Below are 22,152 nucleotides of genomic sequence, written 5' to 3' on the forward strand. Positions count from 1 at the left end.
ATGTGGGCCCTTAGCAGTATGTCGTATTATCAAACAACAACACTATTCCAATTTGAAGAAAAAACATGGAGAAGATGCAGTTAGCTAGCTGTAAAGAACACAAAGAAGCTTTTAACGGCTAATTATACTAAGCATAGTGTCTAATAATCCTGCATCGGCTAACTATATATTCTGTTACAGGCTAATCATCAGTTCACCCTGACTCTTCGGTGCAAGTAACAATAAACTTTTGTCACTTTTCGACAACTTTTCTGCAAAATTAAAAAAAAAAACCTGTGCGAATATATATCTTTTTTTTTCTGATAGAAGTAGCCCCTTTTCCCCATAAGAACAGGAGTTGGGTGTCCACAGCCATGAAAATATTACACAAAGAAGGATAACAGTTTTTTGTTGCTGGCTCTTTAAGAAAAAAATGCAGTTTAATCAAAAAACTATTTTATGTAGTTAGCTAGGTATCTCGATAGCTAGCTAGGCAGCACACTTCTCTCAATTATATATAAAATAATTCTTACCTAATAAAATACACGAATTTAAAGAAAAGTGTTTAGATCTCCAGCTACATCAATAAAGCTACAACGACCACTTTTATTCATGGCCGTAGATTGATAAGATAGATAAGATAATTTATTAATCAAAAATAGCTGTTCAGTCCAAATAATTAAATAAATTGGTAATATGAAGAGACAGAAATGAAACACAGAAATGAAGCATCTTCTTTATTGGCAGGCGATTTTAAAGATTCCGCCTTCGCTGGCGGAAATCAAAAAGTTTTTTAGACTTTTTTTTGCTAAATGATTCCTCTCAACAAAATAATATTGTGATGTCACTTTCAAGTTCTAGGAATAATCCTAATAAATTTCCTCATTATAAGGATTTCATAAGAATTTTTAAGCGGTATTTTCGAGAAATGGCCAAAGGCTCTCAGAGGTATGGGCTTTTGCAAGTGTCTAATAGGTAAATATAAAAACTCAGTAAATATCATAGCCATGCATTTTATCCCTCACGGCAAGAACAGCTGTAAATCACTTTTTAACTTTTTAGGTTTTGTGAAATGACTAATTAAAAATATAAATAAATATTATAAATTAAAAATATATTGTTGTAGTGATGTGTAATTGACATTGACATGCGAGATAGTTTATGCAGCCCGTGCATCTTGTTACTATCTCGCCTGCGAGGATAGTATAACTAACTAACTCACTCACTCACTCACTCACTCACTCACTCACTCACTCACTCACTCACTCACTCACTCACTCACTCACTCACTCACTTACTCACTCACTCACTCACTCAATTGGTATTTATTTTCGACAAAATTTGGCACAGTTAACAAATAAAATATGCTGAACATGATGGTGACATTAAAATTTTGATTTTTATTCACCTAAATGTCATTTAAGACCATAAACGTTTCTATCGTGCGACTTTCAACTGTGACTGATAGGCTGTATTCTGTGTTATCAGACATTGTAGAATTGGGTCGCATTGTCGATGTTTCATATAGTTGTGCATTTTTAATAGCGAGATAGCTTATGCAGTGCCTGCATCTTGCTTAGTTTGGTATAAATGCATTTCATCATAGCCATCTTTATTGTTTCTTCTCAATCTGATTTTTTGAGGGTTTTTTGTAGTCAAGGAGATTTATGTTACAATTATAAACAAACTGCTACCAAATTTTTTAATGATTCTGTGTCTTCCGATTTAGTTCAAGCTAGGTAGCTACATTTTCAGTGTCAACACAATAACGGATACAATAACCCGTGCTTGAGTGTGCTTACCTAGAACTAGGCACACATTTTGCTTACACATATGTCTTATTTCACCATAAAAATTGTCAGAAACAATTTGTCAGCGTCTCCCTGACTGTCTAAATTCAAAAACTATATTGATAGTGGAAAATTAAGTTATTCTTTCAATTTTTACCAAAATTTTAGGACTACCTTGTAATAATGTTCAAAGCAATCTACGTTTGTAGCTAAAGTCCTAAAATTGTTTTTTTTTATAAATGGCTAAAACGTGATTAAATATTTACCTTTGAGTTTAGAATACATAAACTTATCCTTAAAATACGAAAAACGGAGAATAACAAATTCAAGAACAAATACCAGAGTTGTAACAAAATCCACATCAACATTCAAAATGGCCTAACTGTCGGTATTGTCTAAAATCTATTGTCTTCCTGACTGTGTGTCTCGGCATCAACTACGACGCTCGAGAAAGGCTTTGACTTTTTGATTGAAGGAAATGTATATTGAAAGCCTTCTGCTTGGGTTATTGTAAACTCTGCAAGTTTTGATAATATTTAGGCAAAATCCGCCGCAAGCCGTAATTTTAGTTTTATTCTGATCATTATGAATTTCGTTTGCACGAACAGACACATGCGGGTACTATTAATATAGAGATAGTTCTAAATAAATTAAAAAAGCGAAAAAAGTACTATTAAAATCCTCGAAAAAATATGACTAATTTGCGAAAATTAATCTTAACGAAATGCATTTTGTAGGACCCCTTATATGTTGTGGCGTAAAATTCTTGAGGAAACGGAATCAATGGCAAATTCACGATTGCAAATTTCCCAAACGTTACACTCTGACGTTGCTGATAGCATAAAAAATTTAAAAACAGAAAGAGTAGCTACTATAAAAAAGGTTAGGTGTTTTTAAATTTATATTTTTGTTTGTTCAGCTTTACAAAATTTACTTATGTATGGTTATGTTTGTTTGTTTTTCTTCAGTGTTCTACACTAGTTGAAAAGCTACATGAAGAAATCCAAGTGTCGGCCGCCGAATTATCTAAGGTAAAAGCTCTTTCGCCTACTGTAATTTTTTCTTTTTTAGGGTAAACAGCACTTACATATTTTTGTCCTCTGTTCCAGGCTCAAAAGGCTTACTCTGACTTACAAAAGATAACACAACAGGCCAGAGAAAGTGCTGCGGACGCACAAGAAAGGTATACGTCTTTGTTTATGTCGTCGTTGTTGTTGGAAATATGCAAGAAAAAATTCGTTTTTTCCACCTTTTTAGGTTGCGTAAAGGGACTGTGGGTTTATTTTCATCAAAGGCAAAAATGGAGAAAAATTTGTCGAAGGTTGGCATATATTTACTATTTCTAATTTTTTCATGATGAATTGTTATCTTACTTTACATCTTTTTTTTATAGGCCAATGAAAGATTAGAGGTGTCCGAAAGACGCTCAACTGTAGCTAGAAACGAATATTTACTCACCTTGGCTTCCTTAAATGGACACCAAAGGAAATATTACTCCTTCGATCTACCAGATTTATTAGCAGTTAGTTAAATTTTTGTTGATGGCAACATCTTACAATGCAGATGCAAGGCTACTTTTAATTGGCCTTGCATCTGCATATGTGATGGCTTTTTCAGTTTCAGGATGTAATCCACATATTTGAAACAGTGGCCATAAGTTTCGCGTTGGGAATTTCAAATTTTTCTCACAGAACGTACCATAGGACGGCCCGGGACGCTTTAAAACAGTTTAAATCTTAACATTAACTTCACATGGCATCGATTGAAGAAGCAAAATCGTTATCGCATTGCTCAATTTAATGCTTTATTACGAGGGTATGGTATTGTGAGTTTAATAGATTGGAAAATTATGTTAAATTCCAATTAGAGTATTCCCGTTTAACGGCTACCGGAAATGCTGAATAACAACCTGACTCAATATAAATTTGTGTGAAATAGAACTAAATACGTATATTAAGTGTATAATGCTGCAGTCGTTGTTTTCAGATGCAAGATGGTAGTGTATATGAAGATTTTAGAAAATATTTTACCGTCATAACTAACACTGAAAAAAAAGCATGCCAAAAGTGTTTAGATAAATTATCTGCGTTGGAGAATGACGTGGGACAGGTGAATATTAAATATAGTTTGTTGTTGTTGTCGTTGTTGTTTTTTATATATTTGTTTTTAATTTAACTGGAAGTGTATTTTATGCATTCATATAGCTACAAAGAGCACTGGCAATACAGTGCTTCCTAAAAGAGAACCCAATCTTCACACAGTGCACACCACACGAATTCGCGCCATTACCAGGTGATAGTGTAAGTATTCAAAATCGTCTTGTTAACAATATTTCGTGGTAGCTGAGAGACACCTATTACCCCTGTTAAGAATACTGCCTATATTTTCTGCTTTTGCCATAAAGCCATAAACTGGAAAGACGTAAAGATTTATCAAACACTTTTTTACAGTTGCCAACTCTCAAGTTTAAAGAGCTTATAAAAATCTCACCATTTAAATTTGCTCCGCCGAAGTGCTTAAAGTGTGTTCCGGTTTTGCTTTAGGTCTAGTTCTAAAATTATATTAAAAAGTTGCTTTTCGTGCTTTTCCGTTGTAGTTTTGTACTTTTACATTGTGTTTTTATCTCACCAAAATAAAATATTATAAGCTTGTCTTTTCAGAAATCATTATGTGAATTTAAAGGTATTTGTTTAATCTCAGGTTACTAATATAAGCGAAGAGTTTGGTGCTGGTTTGCCATTAAATAAAGAAGCTAGAAAGTGGACATTACGGTTAGCAAGGGAGCAAAAAAATAGACGGAAGAAGGTAAACGAACTGGAAAGACTACAAGCTTCGACATCAACAGATTCTAATTCGACGGTAAGGTTTGTTGGTATACAATTAGAACCGGAGCAGTAAACTCGCATATTAATTTTTTTGTTGTCCTTTAGACTGAACCTGGTGCTAGTAGCGATGGTACTAAGACAACGGAGCAGTCCGTTGAAGGACTAGCAGAGGAGATACGCCATTTAGAGGTTTTACAGGCTAAAGCAGAAGCTCGTGTTGAAGCACTTCGAGAAGCAGGAGGTAATAAGGCCACTTCACTGCAACCTATGGATTGGGGGCTATCCATTAAGTAGGTATGCAGGTCGAGGTGTGGGGAGTCATTGCATGCAGCAGCGTAAATGAAGTGTACGCATCATTTGACATATATATGCATCTCCAATTTCTTTTCGTCTAATCTGAAAGCTTACAGTTGCGTACAAGCTGTTGTAAACTTGTAGCAGTCAAAAAGTTATTCATTTGATAATTTTTACAGTATTGGTCCAAAAGCTGAGTGTCGTGAGCTGCCTCTAAAATCTCTTAGGTGCCGCTAAAATGCAAGATGTTGCTTATAAACCTAAAAGTGACAGTGAAGGCGCTAAAGATGTTGGCTTTTTTTCTCTCTTTAGGTCAGTATTATATTGCTTTTATTTATTTATTTTTTATTTTTTTTCAGTGAATGTGGACGAATGGTTACAGGGTGCACTTGCTGAACAAGAGAATGAAGAAGATGACGTGACTCGCAGTGAAAACGGTATAATGATTTGACACGGAAAGTTTTTAAGAGTGGGCTTGCCTTATGCTTTGCTCAGTATTTTAGCGATTTATATCGATGTGAAAAAACTGTGTTGTATTTTCTATTTGATATAATTAAATAACCCATGTTACAGATGAAATGGAAGATGAAGATGATTTTGGAGAAGACGAGTGGGATGATCCTTCCCCTGGATCAAACGCTCTTGCTTATTCAGATGATGCCTTATCAACAACATCGTCAGTCAATCCGAAATGTTTTACAACTCCTGCCATAGCTTTGTACTCATTTCAGGTAAAAAATCTTTATACTGACTTTAAGCTCCACAAATCAGTACTGGATTTATGAATTAGGGGGTGTAAATTTTAATGCAGCTCTAAGACTTAATGCTTCATTTTTTGACAGGCTAGTTCACAAGAAGAGCTGTCTATTACTGATGGTGAAGAACTGGTATTTATTGAACGCGAAGGCGATGGCTGGTGTAAAGTACGTTTTTATTCTTTTATACTTCGACTTCTGATTCTTGATGTTTCATTTTTGATGTTTCATTTTTGATGTTTCATTTTTGATGTTTCATTTTTGATGTTTCATTTTTGATGTTTCATATTTGATGTTTCATATTTGATGTTTCATATTTGATGTTTCATTTTCAATGTTTCATTTTTAATGTTTCATTTTTATGTTTCATTTTTATGTTTCATTTTTAATGTTTCGTTTTTGATGTTTCATTTCCCTTTTACGCATTTATTTTTTACACTAATTTGTATACCTGTTGCCTTCATCGTAAAGATCTTGAAATACTGATCAAAAAATTGTATAGGATCATGTACTTTTGATAAACGGTTGCAGAGATATTAGGGTTTGAAGGTTTTTTGATGACGTCATGAACCCGTCCATTCCGAAACGGATTCGGGGATCCAGGTTTGGGAAAATTACCCAAATTGGTCCTAGGTGGTCCCTAGTTACCCATGCGGTGAAAAATGGCTTCATTAATTTAATATAGGATATTGACGTTAAAGTAGTGTTATTTTCGCCGCGCCGTAGCGTCAGAAAATTTGACATATTGGGGATGCATTTTTCGGCAACATCAAAGGAAAATGAAGAAATCCACTTTGCCTGTCACAGACACACAGACAAACACACTTAGCGTATTATTATATAGACTAGTCGATAAGGCCCGTGGAAAAATCCACTTAGGCAAAAGCCCAATGAAAAAATAGGTTGCTTTAGATGTTTTGCTGACGTCAGCAGTGCATATACAAAAAAAAATGTTCTTAAAATCTTACACCAAATATCAAATGTCAAATAGCATTTAATCCTCCACACAAATCTTACACAAAATAAAAAAGAACAGCATGCAAGGTGCAAAATCTAGTTGATAAAAGGTTACAACATAGACACTCACAACATCAACACTCACAACACCATCTAAACCGACACTAAGAATACCGACAGTTACAACACCGACAGTCACAACACGAATAATAACAATGTTAGAAATAACGCTTCTCAAATATGTACATCTTATAAGTGATTATGTTGAAAACCCTCAGTATTTTATTCTGAAATTTCAAAAAGGAGGCTTGCAAAGAGTTAGCACAAATCAACAAAAATAAGTTCTTTACACATTTTAAATATTGTCTTTCCCTTGAAAGCTTATACAAAAATATGAAAAAGCCATAGTTTGGAAAACATCAAATTTAAATCTAGAAAAATCAGTCACTTCGGTTGCATACCATCCTCTCTCGCAAAGTTACAGAAAATGTAAAAATCAACCAGTTAAGAACACAAAAAATTTCTTTTTTAGTATGATGATCCATACTGCCCTTTACCAACAATTTTAAACCTAAATGTCAAAAAATCAATAAGCAAAGAATAAACTTAAATCAACAAACATTGTATATATACGGTTCATAAACAAAAGTTTACACAAAATGTAAAACAAATCGGTTTTTGAAAAACACATCTAAATTAACAAAAATAAGTTCATTCAGCATGTCGTATATTGCCATTACCCATTAATCTTCCACAAAAAGGTTATGAACCACATCAAAATTTAAAAAAATCAGTGATTTCAGTGCATACAGTCCACCCGTTTAGATTACAAAATATAAAAGACAAAAACAGTTGCAGTCAGAACATTAAGTAATCATCAGCAAACATTTATCCCTACAAAATTTTGTAAAATTCTCAAGAAAAACAAAAACGTGAAACCATGGAATTTTCTTTCAGCAAAAATGACATTAAATACAGTTAACAATAGTTTATATTACGAAATATAAAGACATCAGGTTATACAACAGCTTACAGTGAAGTCTGATTCTACAAAAAGTTGTTCTTTCAGTATTGCATGTGGTTTATTTCCACAAAAATTTCCACAAAATTTTAAAAAACAGCATTTTGTAACACAAACCATTATAAACTGACTTAATCATACCATTCTCTCATAATTTTTTTTAACCTAAAGTCATCATAAACACACGTAAATTTCCAATCAAATGTAAAAAAACCCTGTAAAAAAACCTGGCATATTACATGTAGGCTGACAAAAGTTTAACGGAATGTCAGAAACAAAACAATAAGAATAACTTAACACACACACTGTAAATTCTATAAAATTCGTTCCACTTGTCATATTATGGTCCCCTTTGTAAAGTTCACAGGTAATGTGAAAAAATTATACTCTATGGGCATAACAATGAGTCACACCATCCTAAAAAGTTCAAGAAAGATTTTGTAGCTAGCTTGTTTCATCATAATTCGTGTTCAAAAAAGTAGAGATAGGTTAGAGCTAGCTAAGCTTGGGATGGGAGCCTTAAAGCTAACATTAGCTATCAGATAACAGTAGCTAAGACACCCAGTTAAATATACTTAAACTGGGGAGACTTAACTGGGTCTATAGCTAGCTATTCATGCTTAGTAAAAGACATTATAAAGAGTAATGTAAAACAAACCAAAGTTTTCTGTTTGTCCAGCAAATTAGTTTGTTAGCCAGCTAACAGCTTTATCTAGCATTTTGAATTTTAGTTCAAATACATTAGTTACGCACCAGGGGACACATTAATTATGCAAAAAATTGTAAACAAATATGGCTAGCTTTTTTATTTTTAACGCGGTAAAAACTTTAAGAATTTGCAGCTTTAATGGATTTTTTTTGAGAATGCGATTTTGCTTGACAATTTTAAGTGTACTACATAAAAAAGTAACACGCAGCTTCAACGACATAAAAACGGAACGTCTAAATATATCAAAGTTATTACTTTTTCTGAATTCCAATCCACTTGAAACTCTAGCATGCATTTTCTACTTCTAACTTTACTTTACTACTCCCTAGCTTCACTCTTTACTTCCGAAGTAACTTCTTGTGGCTTTCAACTTTATTTTGCTACTTCTACTTCTTTACTTAGAGTTTTCTTTTTATGAATCACTTTTTGCACTTTTTTCAAGACGAAGGGACCTTTCTTTTGTGTTTTTTTCGGTGTCGAGGGACACCATTTTTGGAAAGTTAGCCGTTAAATTTATTTTAGCAAATCAAATTGAGTCGTTTTCATCACGTGACGTAAACAAAGTACACCCGCTAACAAAATAGACATATTTTTTTCGGTAACATCAAAGATTTTTACGGCAACATCAAAGGAAAATAACGATATCAACTTTGCCTGTCACAGACACACGGAACTGTCGTATTATTATATAGACTAGTCGATAAGGCCCGTGGAAAAATCCACTTAGGCAGGATAACAGAGAATAACAACCGTCATTTAAATTTGGATGACGTCAGCAGAGACATGTCAGAACACAAATTTTTTTTCAGAAATTTGTATGCCTGTTGCCTTCATCGTATAGATTTTGAAACGCTGATCAAGAAAATGTATAGGATCGCGTATTTTTGACAAACGGTTGCAGAGATATTAGGGTTTGAAGGTTCTTCGTGACGTCATCAACCCGTCTATTCCCGAAACGGATTCGGGGACCCAGGTTTGGAAAACTTACCCAAATTGGTCCCAGGTAGTCCCTAGTTACCCACACAGGAGATGACGTCAGTTATTTCCAACCGTTTCCAAGTTATTTAGCCTTAAATTTAAAAGTGCAATGCAATGGCTTCACTAATCTTAATATACTTTCCTTTGACGTCAATATTGCTTTAACGTCACAGTTTGGTAATTTACAGAACAAATTTATAGACGATGTTTTATAGACTTTATCAAAGAAATTTTATCCACTTTGCAAAAGTCACACACAGACAGAACTGGCGTATTATTATATAGATCACTAGTCGATAAATCCCGTGGAAAAATCCACTGAGGCAGGATAAAATTGAAAAATAAGCGTCATATGAATTTTGAAGACGTCAGAAACCCATCTACAAAAAAAAATAGTACCTTGTTTTCTTTTTTCCTCCATTGTGTAGGGCTTACACTGCTGATCAAGAAAATGTATATGATCGTGTGGTGTTGATGAGGCGAGTAATGAAATATAAGGGTTTAAAAATTTTGCTGACGTCAGCAATGGCCCGTCAAAACCCCCAATTTTTTTTTTAGAAATTTGTATACCTGTTGCCTTTATCGTATAGATCTTGAAACGTTGATGAAGAAAATGTATAGGATTATGTACTTTTGACAAACGGTTGCAGAGATATCAAGGTTTAAAGGTTTTTTGATGACGTCATCAACCCGTCCATTCCGAAACGGATTCGGGGACCCAGGTTTGGGAAACTTACCCAAATTGGTCCCAGGTAGTCCCTAGTTACCCACGCAGGAGATGACGTCAGTTATTTCCATCGTTTCCAAGTTATTTAGCCTTAAATTTAAAAGTGCAATGCAATGGCTTCTCTAATCTTAATATACTTTCCTTTGACGTCAATACTATTTTAATGTTAAAGTTTGGTAATTTACAGACCAAATTTATAGGCGATGTTTTATAGACTTTATCAAAGAAATTTATCCACTTTGCAAAAGTCAGACAGAACTGGCGTATTATTATATAGACTAGTCGATAAGGCCCGTGGAGAAATCCACTTAGGCAGATGGGCAATAGAAAAATAGGTTGTTTTAGATGTTTTGCTGACGTCAGCAGTGAAGATCCCAAAAAAGTTAGAGAAATTTATTTTATTATTTTATTGTAATGTGTAGAGGTTGAATCACGCTGATCAAAATAATGTGTAGGATAATATGTTTTCGAGGACGCAAAAAGAGATATAAGTGTTTAAAAATTGTGCTGACGTCAGCAAAGGCCCGTGAAAACACAAAAAATTTTTTTTCAGAAATTCATGTACCTGTTGCCTCCCTCGTATAGATCTTGAAACGCTGATCAAGAAAATGTATAGGATCATGTACTTTTGACCAACGGTTACGGAAACATTGTGGTTTAAAGGTTTTTTGATGACGTCATAAACCCGTTCATTCCGAAATGGATGGACCCAGGTTTGGAAAATTACCCAAATTGGTCCCAGTTGGTCCCTAGTTACCCACGCGGTTAAAAAACATTGACGTCACCAACTCGTTTCCAAGTTATTTGGCCTCAAAATTTTAGGTGCACTGTAATGGCTTCACTAATCTTAATTAACTTTCCTTTGACGTCAATACTATTTTAGCGTTAAAGTTTGGTAAATTACAGAACAATTTTATAGGCGATGTTTTATAGAATTTGTTAAAGAAAATTGTGAAGAATATAATCCACTTTGCAAAAGTCACAGACAGACAGAACTGGCGTATTATTATATAGACTAGTCGATAAGGCCCGTGGAAGAATCCACTCAGGCAGAAGAGAATAGCTTGTTTAAGGAGTTTTGCTGACAACAGCGGTACAGATACGAAAAACATTGGCGAAATTTACTTCATTTATTGCCTGTAATGTAGAGGTTAAAACGCTGATCAAAATAATGTATACATGTTTTCGACGAACGCCCAAGGAGATATAAGGTTTTAAAATTTTTGCTGACGTCAGCAAACACCCGCCAAAACACACCAAATATTTTTTTTAGAAATTTGTTTACCTGTTGCTAATATCGTATAGGTCATGAAACACTGATCAAGAAAATGTATTGGATCATGTATCTTTGACAAATGGTTGCAGAGATATTAATGTTAAAGTAGCGCTATTGACGTCACGCCGTAACGTCAGAAAATGTAACATTTCAAACATACCTTTTTCGGTCACATCAAAGGAAAATAACGATATCTGCTTTGCCTGTTACAGACACACACACACAGAGTCTCCGTATTAACAAATATGTTCGGAAACCTTTGTAAACTATCTAAAACCTTTTCGCAAACAAATTTTTTTTCTAAAAATTGTAGCTTATCACAAATGTCAAGATTACAGAATATCCATAAAGCAAGACTTGAACAATTAGACCAATCATAAAAGCTTTTGGTCTATATTATAATCATCACTAGTCGATTAGGCCCGTGGAAAAATCCACTTAGGCAGAAAAACAATTGAAAAGTTCTGTCATTTCAATTTTGATGACATCAGCAAATATTTCAGTATATTAAATATGCCTTTTACTAAAAAAAATAATCTGAAAATGCATAAAAAGAAAGTATATAAGTCATAATTTAACAAAAAATTCTTAAAATCTAACACAAAATATCAAATGTCAAATTGCATGAAATCCTCCCAACAAAACTTCAGACAAAATATGAAAAACAATGGCATGGAAGGTGTAAAATCTAGTTAGTAGAAAGTGACAACATTGACAGTCACAACCCAGACAGTTACGACAACAATAATAATAATGTCAGAAATAACACATATCTCAAATATGTATACATCTTATTATGTGATTATGTTGAAAACCTTCAATATTTTAATCTAAAGTGTCGAAAAGAAAGGCTTGCAACAGTAAGCACAGATCTATGAAATAAGTTCTTTACGCATTTTAAACATTGTCTTTTCCCTAAATGCTTATACAACAATACAACCTGAATAATATCAAAAAGCCATACTTAAACAAACACAAAACACCTAAAAACAAAAAGTTAAACTTTGAAAAATCATTTATTCGGTTGCATACCATCCTCTCCTGCAAAAATATGCACAAAATGTAAAAATTAACCGTTTAACAAAACAATTTTTTATCTAATGATCCGTACGGACTTTACCAAACATTTTAACCTGAAATGTCGAAAAAGCAATGAGCAAGGAGTAAATTCCAAATCAACAAAAATCATTATTTTGAAAACATTGTATATATATATGGTCCTTCCTCACAAAAGTTTACAATAAATGTAGAACACAAAGGTTTATGAGGAGCAAATCAAAATATGAACAAAAATCAGTTCAATTGGCATACACTTTTTCTCCACAAAAGTGTAAAAAAAGAATGGTTGTAGGAAATACTTCTGATTCAACAAAAATCAGTATTTGCATCTGGTACTCATTAAATATTACCCAAAATTTCAAAAAACTGTGATTTGGAACGCATCAAATTTATAAATAGAGAGGGATCAGTCATTTCGGTATGTTGTACAGAGTCCTGCCCGGTAAGAATTTATACAAAATATAAAAAAAACACAAGTTTTTTCGGTGTTGTACTCCCTCAAAAAAGTTGAAACTTTTCTTAATTGAGACAAAATGCCATAAACAAAAACATTTTAGTCAGAACATCTAGAACAACAAAAATCACTACACTTAAGGTACCAGAATTACTACATGTTAAATAAAAATCGTTTCGTCATATTGCATGTAACCCATGTATATATATAAGTTTAGTTACACAAAATGTGAAAAATACATTATTTGCATACACAAATTGTGAAAAATACATTATTTGCTTAAAAACAGTCCTTAAACTCTTCTTAAATATTATGTAATACTTTTTTAAAAGTTGTTGTGGCTTGTTAATTTAAGCTTAAAATGTCAATTAAAATAAGTTACAGTCACATTCTTAGCAAAGACCACTAAGATTAGCTTACATGTAAAAAGCAACATAAAACTGAAGCTAACATAAGGTAGCTACAGCAGCTAATAGCTGGTCACTTAAATATAAACTGGAGACTTAGCAAGGTATAAAAAACATGGCTACATATTTATAAATTCCTAGCTACCTAGCTAGTTGTTGTTGGTGTGGTTGATGCTAGCTAACAAACATGTCTCGCATCAATAATATCATCAAAACTTTAAAAAACATAAACAAACCTTACAGAAACCTTTCTATACTTCATTTATATACCATGCCCCTTTTTAAATGCTTTTGTAAAGATTTATTTTGAAGGCAAGAGAAGACAAATGCTTAAGCCATCAGCCATCTTTTTTGCAAACACAATTTCCGTTACTTTGTGCTAGAACTTCATTTAACAAACCACACAAAACTCGCGGCTTTTCACGACAAAGAAGATATATTTTTTTCGGCAACATCAAATATTTTTTTCGGCAACATTAAAGGAAAATGACGATATCAACTTTGCCTGTCACAGACAGACGGACACACTTAGCGTATTATTATATAGACTAGTCGATAAGGCCCGTGGAAAAATCCACTTAGGCAAAAGGCCAATGAAAAATAGGTTGCTTTAGATGTGTTGCTGACGTCAGTAGTGCATATACAAAAAAAAAATGTTCTTAAAATCTTTCATCAAATGTCAAATCGCATTAAATCCTCCACACAAATCTTACACAAAGTAAAAAAGAACAGTTTGCAAGGTGTAAAATATAGTTGATAAAAAGTTACAACAACGACACTCACAACATCGACACTCACAACACCAATACTCACAAAACCGACAGTAAGAACACCGACAGTTAGATAATAATAATCTCAGAAATAACGCATCTCAAATATGTACATCTTAAGTGATTACGTTGAAAACCCTCAGTATTTTATTCTGAAATGTCAAAAAGGAAGCCTGCAAGAGTTAGCGCAAATCAACAAATATATAAGTTATTTTACACATTTAAAATATTGTCTTTCCCTTAAAAGATTATAGCCATAGTTTCGAAAACATCAAATTTAAATCTAGAAAAATCAGTCATTACGGTTGGATACCATCCTCTCCCACAAAAATTTACACAAAATGTAAAAATCAACCAGTTAAGAACACAAAAATTTTCCTTTTTAGTTCCGTACTGCCCTTTACCAACAATTTTAAACCTAAATGTCAAAAAATCAATGAGGAAAGAATAAACTTGAATCAACAAAGATCATTATTTTGGAAACATTGTATATGGTTCGTAAACAAAAGTTTACACAAAATGTAAAACAGATCGGTTTTTGAGAAACACATCTAAATCAACAAAAATAAGTTCATTCAGCATGTCGTATATTGCCATTACCCATTGATCTTCTACAAAAAGGTTATGAAACACATCAAAATTTAAAAAAATCAGTGATTTCAGTGCATACAGTCCTCGCGTTTAGATTACAAAATACAAAAAACAAAAACAGTTTCAGTCAGAACATTAAGTATATAATTTTTTATTATCAGCAAACATTTATCCCTACAAAATTTTGTAAAATTCTCAAGAAAAACAAAAACGTGAAACCATGGAATTTTCTTCCAGCAAAAATTACATCACATACAGTTAGTTCTCCCAAACAATAATTTATAATACGAAATATAAAGACAAAGTTGTTTATATAGTCTGAAGATGTACTTAGTGTACGAAAAGCTTAACGAATAAATACTTTTTAACTTTCAAACTCGTTTTATTTTTTCTTAATTAGTAAAATATGGCTGTTATTTTTACCGATAAAGACATCAGCTTTACAACAGCTTACAGTGAAGTCTGATTCTACAAAGATTTGTTCTTTCAGTATATATATTGCATGTGGTCTATTTCCACAAAAGTTTACACAAAATTTCAAAAAAACAGCATTTTGCAACACGAACAATATAAACTGACAACCATTCCATCCTCTCAAAAATGTTTTTAACCCAAAGTCATAAACCCACGTATATATAAATTTCCAATCAAATGTCAAAAACCCTTGTAAAAAAACCTGGCATTTTACATGTAGGCTGACAAAAGTTTAACAGGATGAGGAAACAAAACAATAAAAAATAACTTAATACACACACTTTAAATTCTATAAAATTTCTTCCACTTGTCATATTGTGGTCCCCTTGTAAAGTTTACAGGAAATGTGAAAAAATTATTCTCTATGGGCATAAAAATGTGTCACAGTATCCTAAAAGTTCAAGAAAGATTTTGTAGCTATAGCTTGTTGTTACATCATAATTCGTGTTCAAAAAAGAAGAGAAGTTTGAGTACTAAGGTAGCTATAAATACCTAAAAAAAGAGGAATAACGACAAAACTTATAGATTAAAGCTAGCTACGGGATGGAGACTTGAAGCTAACATTAGCTAGCCAGCTAACAAAACAGTACCTAAGACACCCAGTTAAATATACTTATGCTGGGGAGACTTAGCTAAGTCTATAGCTAGCTGTTTATGCTTAGTAAAACATATATAAAGGAAAACAATAGCAATGTAAAAATTATGACATTTGCAGTTAGTTCAACAAACCAAAACTTTCTATTTCGCTGGCACATTTGTTTGGTAGCCAGCTAACAGCTTTATGCAGCATTTTAAATTTTAGGACAAATACATTAGTTATGCACCGGGGGATACATTAATTATGCAAAAAACAGTAAATGCTAGCTTTTTTATAAAAAACGCGGTAAAACATAAAACTTAAAGAATTTGAAGCTTTTAAGTGACTTTTTCCTGGCAAATGCGAGTCTGCCTGACACGTAACTCTAGCGACATAAAAACATAACGTCTAAAAATATCAAACTTCTTACTATATGTGAATCCAAATCGACTTTAAACCCAAGCTTTTATTTTCTACTTCTAACTTTTCTTTACTACTTCTAGCTGCACTCTTCACTTTCGAAGTAACTTCTCGTGGCTTCTAACTTTACTTTTGTACTTCTACTTCTCCACTTTTACTTTTCTTGCTTTTAATATCTGCACTTTTTTGTGACTAAGGGACGTCGAAAATAAGACATTTTTTAACCGCTTCTTCAGTTCGCCTTTTGTGTCGAGAACTTTGTCGAGACATTTTTATGTTTGTTTGTTTTTACGCTAACGGAACTTTTTATTCGAATGCCGTCCCGTTCGAAAGTACGTATTTGAACGAATCATACTGCTTATTTTCTATCACGTGGTTTCTAACGGTTGCGAGACAAATGTAAACAAAACAAAAAAACTCGAAAAACTCGCGCATTCGGGTGGTAAAAAATATCGTGTTTGCAATAGTGACAGACAGACACACGGAACTGGCTTATTATTATAAAAGACTAGTCGATAAGGCCCGTGGAAAAATCCACTTAGGCAGAAGGACAATGGAAAAGTAGGTTGTTTTAGATTTTTTGCTGACGTCAGCAGTGCAATTGCAAAAATATTTGGCGAAATTTAGTTTATTCGTTGCCTGTACTATGCAGATGTTAAAACGCTGACCAAGAAAATTTATATGATCATATCTTTTTGATAAGCAGTTAATGAGACATAAGGGTTTTAACATTTTGCTGATGTCAGCAATGGCCAGTCAAACCCCCCAAATTTTTTTTTTAGAAATTTGTATACCTGCTGCCTTCATTGTATAGGTCTTGAAACGCTTATCAAGAAAATGTATAGGATCGCGTATTTTTGACAAACGGTTGCAGAGATATTAGGATTTGAAGGTTTTTCGATGACGTCATCAACCCGTCCATTCCGAAACAAATTCGTGGACCCAGGTTTGGGAAAATTACCCAAATTGGTCCCTAGTTACCCACGCGGTGAAAAATCATTGACGTCACCACCTCGTTTCCAAGTTATTTGGCCTCAAAGTTTTAGGTGCACTGTAATGGCTTCACTAATCTTAATTAACTTTCCTTTGACGTCAATACTATTTTATCGGTAAAGTTTGGTAAATTACAGAACAATTTTATAGGCGATGTTTTATAGAATTTGTTAAAGAAAATTTTGAAGAATGTAATCCACTTTGCAAAAGTGACAGACAGACACACGGAACTGGCGTATTATTATATAGACTAGTCGATTAGGCCCGTGGAAAAATCCACTTAGGCAGAAAAACAATTGAAAAGTTCTGTCATTTGAATTTTGATGACATCAGCAAATATTTCAGTATATTGAATATGCCTTTTACTAAAAAAATAATCTGAAAATGCATAAAAAGAAAGTATATAAGTCATAATTTAACAAAAAAGTTCTTAAAATCTAACACAAAATATCAAATGTCAAATCGCATGAAATCCTCCCAACAAAACGTCAGACAAAATATGAAAAACAATGGCGTGGAAGGTGTAAAATCTAGTTAGTAGAAAGTTACAACATTGACAGTCACAACCCAGACAGTTACGACAACAATAATAATAATGTGAGAAATAACACATCTCAAATATGTATACATCTTATTATGTGATTATGTTGAAAACCTTCAATATTTTAATCTGAAATGTTGAAAAGAAAGGTTTGCAACAGTAAGCACAGATCTATGAAATAAGTTCTTTATGCATTTTAAACATTGTCTTTTCCCTAAATGCTTATACAACAATACAACCTGAATAATATCAAAAAGCCATACTTAAACAAACACAAAACACCAAAAAACAATAAGTTAAACTTTGAAAAATCATTTATTCGGTTGCATACCATCCTCTCCGGCAAAAATATGCACAAAATGTAAAAATTAACCGGTTAACAAAACAATTTTTTTGTCTCATGATCTGTACTGACTTTACCAAACATTTTAAACTGAAATGTCGAAAAAGCAATGAGCAAGAAGTAAATTTCAAATCAACAAAAATCATTATTTTGAAAACATTGTATATATATATATGGTCCTTCCTCACAAAAGTTTACAATAAATGTAGAACACAAAGGTTTATGAGGAGCAAATTAAAATATGAACAAAAATCAGTTTAATTGGCATGTTTTATATTGTTTTCACCCATAAAATCTTCCACAAAATTGATATGAAACCCATCAAATTCAACTCAGAAAAAGCAGTCATTTAAGTGCATACAAAAATACAACTTGTAGAATATCAAATTATTATTTTTAGTATATATACTTGCATATGGTCCTCCCTCACAACAGTTAAATTTTTGCACAAAATTTGCAACACAAAATACAAATTCTAAATAATTCCTATGGTTTTCCTCAAAAGTTTAATCAAAATATAAAAGATGAGAGGTGAACGACAAAATCAAAGTTTGCAGAATTTAATTATTTTGGTATATATATATATATATGTCTATTGATATATGCCCTTTATCCAAAATGTGAAAAAGAAAAACAGTTTGCAACAAAATCAGTTATTCTGATGATATTGCATACACTTTTTCTCCACAAAAGTGTAAAAAAAGAATGGTTGTAGGAAATACTTCTGATTCAACAAAAATCAGTATTTGCATCTTGTACTCATTAAATATTACCCAAAATTTCAAAAAACTGTGATTTGGAACGCATCAAATTTATAAATAGAGAGGGATCAGTCATTTCGGTATGTTGTACAGAGTCCTGCCCGGTAAGAATTTATACAAAATATAAAAAAAACACAAGTTTTTTCGGTGTTGTACTCCCTCAAAAAAGTTGAAACTTTTCTTAATTGAGACAAAATGCCATAAACAAAAACATTTTAGTCAGAACATCTAGAACAACAAAAATCACTACACTTAAGGTACCAGAATTACTACATGTTAAATAAAAATCGTTTCGTCATATTGCATGTAACCGATGTATATATATAAGTTTAGTTACACAAAATGTGAAAAATACATTATTTGCATACACAAATTGTGAAAAATACATTATTTGCTTAAAAACAGTCCTTAAACTCTTCTTAAATATTATGTAATACTTTTTTAAAAGTTGTTGTGGCTTGTTAATTTAAGCTTAAAATGTCAATTAAAATAAGTTACAGTCACATTCTTGGCAAAGACCACTAAGATTAGCTTACATGTAAAAAGCAACATAAAACTGAAGCTAACATAAGGTAGCTACAGCAGCTAATAGCTGGTCACTTAAATATAAACTGGAGACTTAGCTAGGTATAAAGAACATGGCTACATACTTATAAATTCCTAGCTAACTAGCTAGTTGTTGTTGGTGTGGTTGATGCTAGCTAACAAACATGTCTCGCATCAATAATATCATCAAAACTTTAAAAAACATAAACAAACCTTTCTATACTTCATTTATATACCATGCCCCTTTTTAAATGCTTTTGCAAAGATTTATTTTGAAGGCAAGAGAAGACAAATGCTTAAAAAGGACAGCCATCTTTTTTGCAAACACAATTTCCGTTACTTTGTGCTAGAACTTCATTTAACAAACCACACAAAACTCGCGGCTTTTCAAGACAAAGAAGACATATTTTTTTCGGCAACATCAAAGATTTTTTTCGGCGACATCAAAGGAAAATGACGATATCAACTTTGCCTGTTACAGACACACGGAACTGGCTTATTATTATAGAGATAAATAAGAATAATTTAATGACATTAAGACGGATATTTTGCCAAAAGTAAAACTGGCTTAAGAATGTACTTAATTGCTTGTAGAGTTAACAATTACTAACAGTAACAAAGAAGTAAACGAAAATAGAAATATATGCATTTCTCCAACTCTTTAATTTTATACATGTTTATTTTAGCGCACACACCCCTTTTCTTTATCTTGATTGGAAAAATGCAATACTGCTAGAATTGCATGTGAACAAAGCAAAATGCAAGAAGCCGTATTATGTTAATTGTTCTTTATTTTTACTGTCTTAATGACTAACAATAACTACATTTAGACACGTAATAAAGCTGGTCAAGTAGGATACGTCCCGGAAGCGTATATAGAAGTCCGAACACGACGGGGAACGAACATGAGTGATGATGGCTTTTCTGCGTCAAGAGCATCGTCCTTTTCCGGTTCGGTAAACATGACGGAATTATATCAAGAGATAACAGCTAGTGGTAATGCTTCGCAGCAAATGGCAGAAACAGACAGCATAGAGCCTGGTAAGTACTTCCATTACTGACATAGCTATACTACTTAGACGTACACAGTTGTCGTTGGCGGACAAAGTTTTTGTTGGACAGAATTTTGTGACTACAGGATTTCTCGCCATTTTCTCCGACAAAATTTGTCTCTTTTCAAACTTTGGATCACACTTTGACATACAAAAAAGTAATTTTGATATAAAAAACAAAAAAATCTGAATTCAAAATTTAAATTTGGACAAAAACTTTCAGGAGACAACATTTCCTTCGCCGAAAGAATATTTTTAAACTTTTGTCCAGCGATGTTTAATTTAATAAGGTATTTTGTTTTCTAGTTTGCTTTGCGAAAGCCATTTATGATTACGAAGGTTGCGAAGAAGAGGAATTGTCTTTTAACGAAGGTGACGTCATCGTGGTCGTCAATCAAATAGTAGATGACGACGATGGTTGGTGGGAAGGTATACTAAACGGGAAACGTGGTGTTTTTCCAAGTCTTGTTGTCGAAGAAACAAAGGCTCCTGTAGCTTCACAAGATTTACTTGTTATGAGTAGCCATTCACCGAGTTCTGATCAATACGCAACGTTTCCTCGCGCGAAAGGAACGGACGATAAGAATCGAGCTAGTTTCTACTTAGATAACAAGCCGAATGAAACGTGACGAGCTTATGCCACGATAAGGTTAAATTAAGAATGTATTATAATTGATTTTTTAATTTTTTTTAATATCGAATTTAAATTGTGTGAAAGAATATTAGAAATATCTTTTTATGTACTATTACGTTATTATATACACTTCTTTTATAAACATTAAAGTTTTGTCACGCTAATGTTTGCTATATTATCCATATAGAAAAATGAAATAACTAACTCAATAATTTCTCCCCTTTGAGCTGAAATTCATGTTTTCCGGCCTAACGATGTGTCAAATCGCTATTTGTTTTTCTGTGCGTCACATCATTTTCCGACACACACTCTTAGAATTTGTGTTGTGCACATTTTTTTAATATATTGTGCAGGTTATGCACTGCTTGCTAGTCGGCACTTCATTGTGTTCATTTGCTGGTGAAAGCTTTAGCATATCCCACTTAAGTAAACAGCTGTACACTCTGTCGGGAAAGGCAGAAATTTTTAAACGTCAGGAAAATGTCAGTAATAGAATTTTAGTCAGATTTCAAATTGCAGTGGTATAGTAGAGTGAATTTAAGTACAATTTCCCTCCTTTGACACCTTTACCCCGTCAAACCCCCGCTTCCACCACCTCCACCAACACCCCAGCCCTTACCCTCCCAAAACCAGTAATCCGACGGCATCCGAAAATAAATCCGATAAATCCCGAAACCCGATAAAACTAACGCATGCGCACACGCTATTACTAATAATGCTGACATCAACAAAAATCCAAAGCATGCGCAGTTGAGTAGAGGGAATTCCCTGGGAAAAAAATGAATGCTAGCTGGGGGTTGAACCCTACCTTTAATAAACAGGATGATTTGCTTCAAGAACGCTCCTGATTATGTCGGGACCCAGGAAATGTACACTGTGGTGGTTCAAGAGAACCCCTGACTACTCTAGGACATTCCAGACCATTTAAAGACCCGGGAAATGTGCGCTGGGCCGGTTCAAGAGAACCCCTGGATGCTCGGGTATGTTCCAGACCGTTTTAAGACGCAAGAAGTGTACAACAGGGCGGTTCAAGCGGAACCTATACTGCTAAAGTATATTCCAGACCATTTCAAGACCCAGTAAATGTACACCAGGGAGGCTGAACGGGAATACGTGGTGCTCGAGCTTGTTCCGGACCGTTTCAAGACGCAAAAAATGTGCGATCAAGCCTAGCTCAAATAAACGATGAAGGAACAATGTGACGACTGTGAAGTGACCC

At 33.3% G+C, this 22,152-nt stretch overlaps 1 protein-coding gene across 3 annotated transcripts in view; it reads left to right on the plus strand.

Moving 5' to 3' along the window:
• The window catches only part of LOC130655522 (F-BAR and double SH3 domains protein 2-like), a 52,542-nt gene extending 31,445 nt beyond the window's left edge, over nt 1-21,097 (plus strand). For 2 of the 3 annotated variants that reach the window (XM_057458291.1, XM_057458292.1), the window contains 14 exons: nt 2,507-2,651; nt 2,738-2,800; nt 2,879-2,952; nt 3,027-3,090; nt 3,163-3,291; nt 3,756-3,878; nt 3,974-4,069; nt 4,470-4,628; nt 4,700-4,835; nt 5,248-5,325; nt 5,462-5,619; nt 5,731-5,811; nt 20,078-20,288; nt 20,606-21,097. In XM_057458291.1, the coding sequence (XP_057314274.1) occupies nt 2,507-2,651; nt 2,738-2,800; nt 2,879-2,952; nt 3,027-3,090; nt 3,163-3,291; nt 3,756-3,878; nt 3,974-4,069; nt 4,470-4,628; nt 4,700-4,835; nt 5,248-5,325; nt 5,462-5,619; nt 5,731-5,811; nt 20,078-20,288; nt 20,606-20,928 (1,840 nt within the window). In that variant the 3' untranslated portion in view covers nt 20,929-21,097. Of the gene's footprint in view, nt 1-15; nt 2,158-2,506; nt 2,652-2,737; nt 2,801-2,878; nt 2,953-3,026; nt 3,091-3,162; nt 3,292-3,755; nt 3,879-3,973; nt 4,070-4,469; nt 4,629-4,699; nt 4,836-5,247; nt 5,326-5,461; nt 5,620-5,730; nt 5,812-20,077; nt 20,289-20,605 lie in introns of those variants that run through there. The other variant, XM_057458293.1, reaches the window with a different exon arrangement.
• The last annotated feature ends 1,055 nt before the right edge of the window (nt 21,098-22,152 follow it).

This window comes from Hydractinia symbiolongicarpus, chromosome 8 (assembly GCF_029227915.1).
Source record: "Hydractinia symbiolongicarpus strain clone_291-10 chromosome 8, HSymV2.1, whole genome shotgun sequence".
NCBI classification, from domain to species: domain Eukaryota; kingdom Metazoa; phylum Cnidaria; class Hydrozoa; order Anthoathecata; family Hydractiniidae; genus Hydractinia; species Hydractinia symbiolongicarpus.